Source organism: Zeus faber (genome assembly GCF_960531495.2).
Source record: "Zeus faber genome assembly, chromosome: 20".
NCBI lineage: Eukaryota > Metazoa > Chordata > Actinopteri > Zeiformes > Zeidae > Zeus > Zeus faber.
The window spans coordinates 20,451,843-20,463,469 of record NC_137207.1 but is presented as its reverse complement, the minus strand read 5'-3'; the positions used below and the strand labels follow the sequence as shown (position 1 = coordinate 20,463,469).

The 11,627-nt window shown below is 46.1% G+C and overlaps 1 protein-coding gene across 1 annotated transcript in view; it reads left to right on the top strand.

Annotated features, from left to right (window-relative positions):
* The window catches only part of LOC307245636 (protocadherin-15-like), a gene marked incomplete at both ends in the record, with an annotated part of 144,376 nt that overhangs the window by 54,810 nt on the left and 77,939 nt on the right, over nt 1-11,627 (top strand). The window contains 4 exons of the mRNA XM_080021282.1: nt 4,290-4,398; nt 6,392-6,504; nt 7,648-7,854; nt 10,053-10,187. Coding sequence (XP_079877408.1) covers nt 4,290-4,398; nt 6,392-6,504; nt 7,648-7,854; nt 10,053-10,187 — 564 coding nt within the window. The remainder of the gene's footprint in view (nt 1-4,289; nt 4,399-6,391; nt 6,505-7,647; nt 7,855-10,052; nt 10,188-11,627) is intronic.

Below are 11,627 nucleotides of genomic sequence, written 5' to 3'. Positions count from 1 at the left end.
GCGGATGGATACCAGAAGCAGGAGTTTTGATGAGGTGTAGTAGATATGCTAGATGGAGATCCAGTATGACGCGCTATGTCTACCTCACAAAACCACTGATGGCTCGCGAGGAAGGCTGCACGGTAGATCACGAGGCCTTCAACTCCTCTTGCCGTTGAGGGGATTCATAACTTGGTTGTTTTTTTTTGCTCTTGCTGTTCTTAGAGAAGGTCAAAGTGATTTTGTCCTGATGTTGTCATCCCCCCCCCCAGGGAGGTGAATTTCGGTGAGGTCTCACAGGAACGGCTTCATAAAGGTAGACTGCTGAAGGTGAGGGTTAGCAGCAACATCAACAACCGCAACAGCGAGTCTGTCACCGGGCAGTGATTGCTTCCAACAGATGCCGGGCGGAGGGAGAGCCTTTGTGGGGCAGGAGCTGTCAGCGTTGTGTTTGGAGGCGGTGTTGGATGATGCGAGGCGGCTGGAACTGCACTCCTCGTTTCCGGGCCGGAGTGAAGTGGAGCTTCATTTTGGTTCTGCCGGGGGGCTTTTCTGGGGAGGCGGGGTGAATGCCGAGCTTTTGCGGGAGCTGAGGAATCGGGGAGTGAAGGAGAGTTGATCTGTTTGATGGAGCCACGCCAGATGTTCCATCCATCCCGCAAATCCATCCATTTCCGGCACCTGCTTTTCCTGGTCAGGGCCATGGTGGCGGTTCTGAACGGGACGCCAGGCCTGTCGCGGAGTCCGGCACATTCACTCACACACCCACAGGGGATTAAGACCCTCCAATTAACCCAGAGCCTGTCTGGGAGGAAAAAAACGGAGCCGAACCGGCAAACTCCACGCAGACATGTACCCGGATTGACATCGGACGCCGGGTCTCAGCAGCTGGGAGGCGGCACGCGCGGCCCCACCCGCCCTACCATGCTCTTCAAAGTCCTTAAAGTCCCCGTGCTGACCGATCCGATGCTTCTACCGCCACTGTTCATTATACGCTGCAATTAAAGGCGTTTAAAGAACATTTTTAATTCATGCAGCTTCATAGGTAAGTCCATGGATTGGGAGTTTCATGGATTTGGAGGCAAGGGGGAGCAATTTGGGGAGTGAGTTTTATATTAGAGTTGAGTTGGATTAGTCCAATTATAAACCAGTTACGAGCTGCGGTACAACAGATTCTCATTCTTAGCTTTCTGTCCTATGGATTGTTGAGGAAAAGTTTACTTTTTTGCTTCTGCCTAATCGACATGCGCTGTGTAATCTTTGCTTTGATAAATGCAAGAGGAGCCCTGATTTAATTTAGTCTTGCGTCATGCTGGGAATCGACTCGCCGGCCCAAACAAAAGGGAAGCCGAGCGATTCCAAACCACCTGGAAGCCTGTGCTTCTTCTGGCTGCAGACATTGTCCTCGTTTGCTCGAGCACATTTGTCGCAGCAGAATTCGCTTTTTTTCAAATCAATTACCACACAGGCCAAAACTTTTCAACTCGTGGGCCAAAATGCATAATTTACTTTTTTGCAAAAGGCACCAGTGCACTCTCAAAACAGTGAATACATGACGCAAAATCAACCTCCTGCGTCAAAAAATACAACTTGTTATCTAATGAAAAGCTATTGCAATCGTTAAACAATGGCCCAATAAAAAACAAACTGCACCTGTCGATATAGTCCAGTAAATATATCACGGTATGGCTGATTTCACCAAAGATGTCCGGTGCAGAGTCTCTTCAAGAGCACCAATGTCCAGAAACAAAAGCCTTCATTTCTTTTTTCCAACATCGGAAACCCTTATAGTCCACAAACACAATGATTGCTGTCCGATATTAACAAATTATTTCAATAAGTAACAAAACAAATTCTTTGCACCCACACATTCAGTCCATTCGTTCTATGGCCCCTTGTCCTCTATGGGGCCCTCTTCCTCTACGGGCCCCTCTTCTCCTTTTCGAAAGTCGGCGGGCTGGCGGCACGATAGCGTTGGACGGTTTGTTCCTAACACGGGGGACACGTTGGACTCGTCTGTTACCCTTGTTACGCCGGATTTGGGGGGGCGCGTCCCTCGGCCCCCGTGAGGCCTCCTTGTAGACGGTGGGTAAAGGCCGTGCATATTTGGTGGAAGCTCTTACAGGCTTTGTGTTTGGGGAAGAGTTTAGTCCTAATCTTTAAGAAGTTCCATCAGCGTGTCTTGTTTGAAGTGCGGGGAAGGCTCAGGCGGCCTGTTCCAGGGAGAAAGGGGCGGATTTGACTGGGCCGGCGGTCGCGCTGGACGCCTTTTCATCTCCATTCTTCATAAATAAATAGCTTTGACGGAATCGAATTATTCTTGGGAGAATTCCATTCACGACGGAGCCGGACCGGACCGACTCCCTTTTCAGACGCGAGGCGCCGCCCGGATCGGGCAAACAAAGAGTCGGGGAATTTGAACACATCCCCTTGGCCGAATCTCGGAGAAGAGGCAAACTTTTCAGCGCTGCTCGTGTGTCCGATTACCGCCGTGCTAATGAGCAGCGAGTTGCGAGGAGGGGGCGGAAACCTCATTTGGTGGGTACCGGGACGACGCAGCCGGTTCCCTTCTACTCAGTCAAGGACCAGGGTGGATGTCAAGGCGGTGGAGGACACCGTCCACCTTTTTAGGAGGCGAAACTTCTGCCAGTGTTTATATGAAATCATGATCATAAATAATATTTGATGGATGAGTGTTAGTTTAAATGGATGCAATTTACAATGTTTGCAGGCAGATTTTAGTGTGTACTAACTTGGTTGGGTGTGTGTGTGTGTGTGTGTGTGTGTGTGTGTGTGTGTGTGTGTGCGTGTAGTGAGGCAGAGCAAAGGAGAGAGAGAGAGAGAGAGATGGATGGAGTGATAAAATGATTTTTCCTTTAGATAGTAATGTTTTCTCCCATTTGGTGTCTTTATAGACCTCAGCATATTGCACAGAAATAACTCAGAATTATAGTTTCAACCCACACACACACACACACACACACACACACACACACACACACACACACACACACACTCAGATTCTTCCGGGGTTTACACGGACACTTAAAAATACTCTTCGACATAAAAACACAGAGGCAAAATTCAAGATCCCCACTCACCTATTGACACGCACGCACGCACACACACACACACACACACACACACACACACACACACACACACACACACACACATTCAGTGTCACACCTCTGCACCACCTTGCAGCACTTTACCCTCTATATAATAATAATTACCTTTTTTTTTATGCACAGGCGCTCTCATACACACACACACACACACACACACACACACACACACACACACACACACACACACACACATACACACACACACACACACATACATACTGTATATATACACACACTTCCCCCCTGCTGCCATCTTAATGTTATCCACTGAGAAATAAATTACTCTGGAATGGAATTGTATATATATCTTTCCTCCTCATCTAAGTCATCGCTGCTCAAATCTTCCGTTACGTAAATCCACTTGAAGATGCAGATGATGTTTCCCCTCAACCTCAGATCCATTTAGGGCCAAATTAAATTCCGCCTCGGGCTCCACCCAGTTCATCAGATGTTTCTTCACATCCACCGCCAGGAAGGAGAGATTTTCCCCTGGAAACTCACTCTGCCCGGGCGATGCAATCTGCCTCCGCTGGCGTCTCCTCCTGTATGTTTAATAGGTTATCCGTAAAACCCCGAGAAGCGCCTCAATCTTAACCGAGCGCGACCCGGGAACGCATCGCTTCCTGCCGGACGAGATCACAGCTGAAATGCTCATTTCAGGACAGCGTGTCACTTCCAAGTCCTTTTGTCGGCGCGCCCGAGTGACCACTTGTGTTCAGATTAATTGTTCTCCGCCGTTCCACTTTTCGTTCACATAAACCATGCACGGAGGGAATGTCATTTCAGGGACATTCCCCAATTCCTCCAGTCATCAAAATGGCTAAGTTGAAGTTTCTAACACGAATATTCAGTTCATTTTGCATGTATTTACGATAGTTGAGAAAGCGACCGATTCTGCCTGGTTGAGATACACGTACGTCTTTGATTTTGTTTGTTTTTTTGGGCCATGACCAGGTCAGACACGTCCATGGTGGGGTTTGTGACTATTTCTAAAGACGTGGTTTTAATGAGCCTCAGACATATTTAACGTACGTTTATTGCTCATCGGCGTGCAAATATCGGGCAAAAATTCCTGACGAACTCCATTACCGCCAACGGAAAGGTCCGTTTTGTTCTTAAATGTCTTGTTGTGCTCTTGGTGTATGTGGCTCGTTACCATTCCCATCGTCTCGTTCCCAGGCGAAGGTGAACCCGGTCAACGTGACTCCGCCCATCCAGGCTGTCGACCAGGACCGGAACATCCAGCCTCCGTCCGAGCGCCCGGGAATCCTGTTCTCCATCCTCATCGGTGGGTTGTTGCTTCTCGTTTGGGGAAATTCAACAGGAAAACGAAAACAAGAAAGGTCTCCTTGTGTGCAGGTTTACTTCAAACTGTGCTCCACCATCGAGCGACGCGAGCACGGCGCCGGGCTACACTTCTTGATATTTCGAGTATACGGGTACAGGCTCGGCCCCGAGAGCTTTCGGCGTCGATATTTGAACCGAAAAAAAGCGTCCCACGCAGCTTGCACGCTCAGGATAAACATCCAGGACCGTTATCCTGCGCATGGAATGGCAATTTTGTAGAACATCATTGAGGTGGGGGACTGATGTTGGGCGATGGGGCGTGGCTCGCGGTCGGCGTTCCAGCTCGTCCCAAATGTGTTGGGTGGAGTTGAGGTGCGGGCTCGGTGCAGGCCGGTCCTTCCGCACCAGACTCGCTAAACCATTTCTTCATAGATCGGCGGAGCTTTGAAACAGAGGAGGGCCTTCCCCAAACTGCCGCCACCAAGTTGGAAGCGCGCAGTTCTCTGGAATGTCCTCGCGTGCTGTAGCAGTAAGATTTCCCTTAAATGGGATTAATGGGCCGAGCCCAAACCATGGGAAACGGCCCCGGGCCGCTATTCCTCCGCCACCAAACTTCACAGTTGGCACGATGTGTCCGGGCAGGGAGCGCTCTCCTGGCGGACGGCGAAACCCGAACTGCTCCGTCAGGTGCCAGATGGTGAGGCGTGATTCATCGCTCCAGGGAACGCCTCTCCACCGCTCCGGAGACCAACGGCTTTACATCACTCCGGGCGACGCCCGGCGCGGCGCACGGCGATCCGAGGCTCGCGCGCGGCCGCAGAAACCCGGCTCGCGAGGCGCACGACGGACGGTCCTTGCGCTGACGCCGCTTCCGGAAGCGTTTTGGAACTCATGGCTGGACGCTGGGTTTGATGCCCGCGGTCATGATGGGTGTGGCTGGAAAAGCCAAAGCCGTCGATGGGAAGGGGCGTCCACACACCGTGCCCCTGGCTGTGTTGTGTACGTACCGATTACTTTTGCTGTGTGAAACATTCAGATCTACTGGGTGTCCACCTTCAGCATCTCTTTTATAATGTAAAATAAACCAGATGCACGTGGATGAATGTTGATGTTTGTGTAAATTACAATGATTTACAGTTATGCAAATCATCCATTTGCTCCTGTCCTGCGATAATCCTGTCAGTGTTAAATACTTGCTGCGGGGCTCGTCCCGAACGGAAAGGAAGAAATTAAGCAAGTGTGGCTGATGGATGCGTCCATCTGCTCGTCTGTCTGTGTGTGTGTGTGTGTGTGTGTGTGTGTGTGTGTGTCTGTGTGTTTGTTGGTTTGAGTGTGTGTCAGCGCTGTATATCAAATCCACATGCAAATGAAATAAATATATTTTTTGAAGGAATCATTTTATAGAATAATCTGATTTAAAATGGCCTTTCATTCTTACTTTGAAGATAAAATCAATATACTGTGTATATATCTGTAGCTCCTTTAGAAATATTGGAAGGATTCTTTTTTGAGGGCGAGTGCCAAACAACTTCTAATCACATCGCCGCCTGTTTAAAAGATGGAATTCAGGTGTTCATTCGCTTTGGCTGGAAATCGAAATTTTGTGTTTGAAAAATAAAAAGGGGGGTGGAATAAATTTTAGAAAATCGATCCTTCGTTTGGCTTCAAGAAGGAATTTCTCTGACTGGGATGCCAATCATAACACACACGCACACACACACACACACACACACATACACACGCACGCACACGCGCAAACACACACATACACAAATTAATAAATGTACATTACGTTAAAATACTGACTGTAAATATATATATATATATATATATATATATATATATATATATATATATATATATACACAACATTATAAATATATGTATATATATATATATATATATAATTTTGTGTTAGCTGTTCCCTATCGCACTGCTGCATAAATGGTTTATGATAATTTTAGTTTTCCTCACTTACTTCTTGCTCCTGGCAGGTGAACCCGAGTCGTACTCAGAGTATTTCAGTCTGAACAGCAGCACGGCAGAACTCACACTGCTCAGAGCCATCGACCGAGAGAGATGCACCAGATTTGATCTGGTTATTAAGGTGAGAAACTTTGCGTGTGTGTGTGTGTGTGCGTGCGTGTGTGCGTGCGTGCATGCACGTGTGTGTGTGTTTTACTATACTTGTGAGGACTGGTCTCTGAATTGACTATTTCTTGATTAAGTGTGTGTGTGTGTGCATGGGTCCTCACTTACCAGGTGTATAGACTCAGACATCACTTTGATAGCAGTAAAATTGTGTGTGTGTGTGTGTGTGTGTGTGTGTGTGTGTGTGTGTGTGTGTGTGTGTGTGCGTGTGTGAAAATGGAGATGGATTTTCCCGCGCTCCATCACTCATGTTTCGCTCACTCAATGCTGCACAGTAATGCGCTGCTACTGTTACGTCTCCGAAATTCCCCCCCCCCACCACCACCACCAGAAAATCTGTTACTCCCACCAAGTCTTGAGGTTAAAACGAAGACAAAATGTTCTCCTCATGTGCGCACACACACACACACACACACACACACACACACACACACACACACACACACACACACACACACACACACACGTGTGTGAGGGGTTCGTGCTAGATTAGCCCAATAGGACGCTAATGGAATTAAGTTCTGCTCGGCTGAAAATATCTCAGAAACAGATTCATATTCACTCATCACAGTGTGTGTGTGTGTGTGTGTGTGTGTGTGTGTGTGTGTGTGTCTGGGTGCATGCGGGGACATGACTAAAAATGGCGTCAAATGGCCTAACGAGGATCAGGAATATTTATCTTTAACGTTAATGACAGTGGGGGCAGCACGCGGGGTGTCGGTGGGGGAGGGGAGGAGGCTATGGAGAAACACTTCTTAATATAGTGGAAATTGGGCCACAAATGTGAGCTAAACGAGACTTAATGAGCTAAAATTGAAACATAAAAGAGTCTGATAGTTGATTCGGACATTGGCGACCACCACGTTGAGACTTTTTGGGAAGTGAAAAATATAGAATTATTAAAAATTATTGAAATTCCTGATTAAATTCACAGCTTAATGAACGCATATCTATCCCTCCCTCCCTCTATCTGTCCATTCCTTCCTCTATCTATCTATCTGTCTGTCTGTCTGTCTGTCTGTCTGTCTGTCTGTATCTCTCTCTCTCTCTCTCTCTCTCTCTCTCTCTCTCTCTCTCTCTCTCTCTCTCTCTCATCCAGGCGGAGCAGGATAACGGTCACCCTCTCCCGGCCTTCGCCAACCTCCAGGTGGAGGTCCTGGACGAGAACAACATGGCCCCCTACTTCCTGGAGGCGGGTTACCATGGTTACGTCAGCGAGGCGTCCCCCGTGGGAGCCACCGTGGCGAGGGACCCCGGCCTGTCGGCGGCGCTCGCCCTGGTGGCGCTGGACAACGACGTGGAGGAGGTGAGGACGATGAGCAAAGCACATCCATGGCCGACAGCCGATGGATTTAAGGGAAATTCCACTGCAAGGAAAGGTCAAACCAATTCAGAAAACAAGAAAAATGGCATAACTGCAAGGGATTAGCGGCAGGGTGAGCAGATTGTGTATTTATAATAAAAGTTATAAAAAGAACAGCAACAATAATAACATATGTATTTATAATACGATTAAATAATAATAATAATAATACGCTTATTTACTCTGAATATGTATTTTTATTTTATTATATGTTGTATAAATATAATTCATTATTTAATTATAATATTATTATATTATAGTATTATATGTTATTAATATAAATTAATATAAATATTAAAATTGTGATTTGTATGATATCATAATTATTATATATTAAAACACTACATCTATGATATATTAAAATAGTGTTATACATCATCATGACTAATATGATGTTTTATTTTTCATCCTATTTCATAGCTGGTGGTCAGTGCAGTGCCTGTGGGTATTTATTGAGTGCAATCTCCTTTTACTTTCTGTTGCTTTTTCAGCATATAGCTGAAACGACCGATCTTGGCCAATAATAAGCTGCTTCTCTCCCCGCTCTCTGTTTCATGCTAAATGTAATGTGAAACACTTTCCTCTCTGAATATGACACTTGTTCAAAGCGTAGTTATCACCAGAGGATTCCCAGAAGGTCGGCTTAGCACCGAGGCACTTCAGACAAAACAAACTGCTTCATTGCTCTCTGAAATAGCCTTGTGTGTGTGTGTGTGTGTGTGTGTGTGTGTGCGTGTGTATGTGTGTGTGTGTGTGTGTGTGTGTGTGTGTGTGTGTGTGTTTTCCTGTGTGTGTGTGTGTGTGTGCATGTGTGTGTGTGTGTGTGTGTGTGTGTGTGTGTGTGTGTGTGTGTGTGTGTGTGTGTGTGTGTTTTCCAGTGTGTGTGTGTGTGTGTGTGTGCGTGTGTGTGTGTGTGTGTGTGTGTGTGTGTGTGCTGGCAGTTGATCTACGTTGAGTCATTTAAAATCCTGCCAACCTTTCATCTTGCATTAAGCACCAACAATAATGATGAGACCTTATTACATTTACAATTTATCACATTTATTTATGACTGGGTGTGCGTGTGTTTGTTTCACTATACTTGTGAGGACTGTGTGTGTGCATGTGTGTGTGTGTATGTGTGTGTGTCTGGGTCCTCACTAATCAGGTGTTTTAATCTGACCTCACTTTGATAGCAGTACAAGAGTGTGTGTGTGTGTGTTTGTGTGTGTGTGTGTGTGTATTAGTGTGTGTGTGTGTGTGTGTGTGTGTTTGCAGCATGCATTACTGTTTGTACATTTCCACTGTCTGTCTTCCTTCGTGTGGGCATGCGTCAGTGTGTGTATATACTGTGTGTATGTGCTTCTGTTTCATATGTGTGTGTTGATGCAGTTATGCACTACTGTGTGTTTGTGTGGTGGTGTGTGTGTATTTTTGTGTGCGCGTCTGGAATTTTGCCTGGTTCGTGTATGTTTTTTGCAAGTGTGCATTCCTGATTGTCGATACTTATCTTTGTGTGTGTGTGTGTGTGTGTGTGTGTGTGTGTGTGTGTGTGTGTGTGTGTGTGTGTGTGTGTGTGACAGTCTTTCTATATTTATGGTTCAATATCCACTCCCGCTACAGACAATATTATCATTCCCCCCATGTCCTCAACACACAAACAGACACAGACACACACGCGCACACACACACACACACACACACACACATAGCCCTGCTGAGCTGGCCTTATCTGGAATGAGAGGTGACACACACACACACACGCTCTGTCTCTAATATGAGAGGAGCGTGCATGAGGATTGCCTCTCCATCACTGTGTGTGACACTCACACATAAACAAAGCTGGATGCAACCTGAGGACCGGCCCTGGAGGAGACACTCCTTCCTCGCCTTCGCCGCGTCACCTCAGTTTTCATGTATTTACTATAAATCTATTTCTCTCGGAAAAGTTGATATTTTCATTTCTTTTTCTCCGTCCCCCCCCCCCTTTCACTTGGTCTCTCCCCCCTTTCTCTGTCTCCCCCCTTCTCTGTCTCCCTCCCCTCCCCCTCTCTGTCTCGCTCGCGTTCTCTCTCTCCATCCTCAACCCACACTCTCCCTCTCCCCCTCTCTCCCCGTCTCTCGCCCGTTCCCGCTCTCTCTCTACCCTCCATCTCTCTCAGACCAGGGATCCTCAGCTCCACTTCCTGTTGGACAACTTCTCCACCATCTTCTCCGTCTCCTCGTCTGGGATCAGGAGGTACCTCACGCTGCTCCAGCCTCTGGACAGGGAGCTGCAGGACTCCTACACCTTCAAGGTACGGACCTTAAATAGTGGCCGCCTTTTTTAAATGGAATGTTATGGTAGATTGTCGGAACAGACCATTTCGTTTTTCGTTTTTGAAGATTTGAACTTTTACCTTAATCTAATGAAGCTGATTGTTGGGTGGGGCACTTTGGTCCAAAGCTGTTTTTATGTTTGTTTGTTTTTTTTTTTTTGGGGGGGGGGGGGGGGGGGGTTACCACTTTTTAAGTCTTCTTTTAAGTATACTCACTCCCCTTGCAGTCCGAAATCAAACAATGTCTTATTATCTAGCGAGTTATCATTATTATAATTCGGGGTCCAGCCCGAATTTTGAAATCTAAAACTATTTGAAACAGAAGAACGTCAGAAGCCATGAACATGTTAACGTCTTGTTTGAACCGGTATGTCACAAACACCTCGTGGCTGAAGTTCCTTTCAAATGGATCCACATACGGAGCACAAATTGGTGAAAAACCGACTAAATCTGATCGATATCACAGACACGGTCCAATGCATTTAACACCAAAATATGCCCAACCCGGCTAAAAGTATCTGGAACACAAAATTGACTATGAACTCAGTTGAGGTGTCGTTTAAACCGCTATGTCACAAGGATCTCGTGGTTCATACTTCATCCAAATCGCTCCACATAGGGATCAGATAATAGTGAAAACCTCAAAAACTTTGACCCAAAATATTCAGCTGTCAAACGTCTCGTTCCAAAATGTAGGAGCTGAGATTTACAGTAAGACACTTTATGACGTCATCATATTATTCACTATAAATGTACAGATTCCCATTGAGAACGTCCAGCTGGACCGTGTCCAGTGTGCGGCGTGGACTCTGTATATATATGTATATTTATGTACCTTCTTACCCGGTAGATGTCTGCAGATCGGTTTGGTTGAAATTGTATCTCTTTGGTCCCCATTACTTTGCCGGATTCATGAAAAACCCGAAAAACAGTAATCCACAAAAATTTGGGACCCAACGAGTCCACTCGAATGTGGGACTAAGTGATGCGTTCAAGATCCAGCGAGGTGGCAATTACTCACAGAAATACCACAACGTTTTTCGCATTTCATGGAAACGTAACTTATAGAAAATGTAATCCAAGTAAATAAGTCACCACTAAAATGATTTAAGTTGGACTACTACCGTTAATCCCTGTAAATATACAGTCAATATATAATATTATATATACTGTAGATGAAACATTAACTGATAAACAACAACATGGCATGTTTATGAAACATGTTTCTAACCAGTATATATTGTACAGGAAGTATGAGAGCAGCACTTTGATGATATGTTGTCTGTAGCAGCAGCAGAAGAGAACAACCCTGCACCATTACTGGAGATGAAACCAATGAAGCAAACATTTTGCTTCATTGGTGTTTTTTTTTCCACTTCTTTTCCCAAACAGCAACAGGAACGTTTCATACGCGTTGGC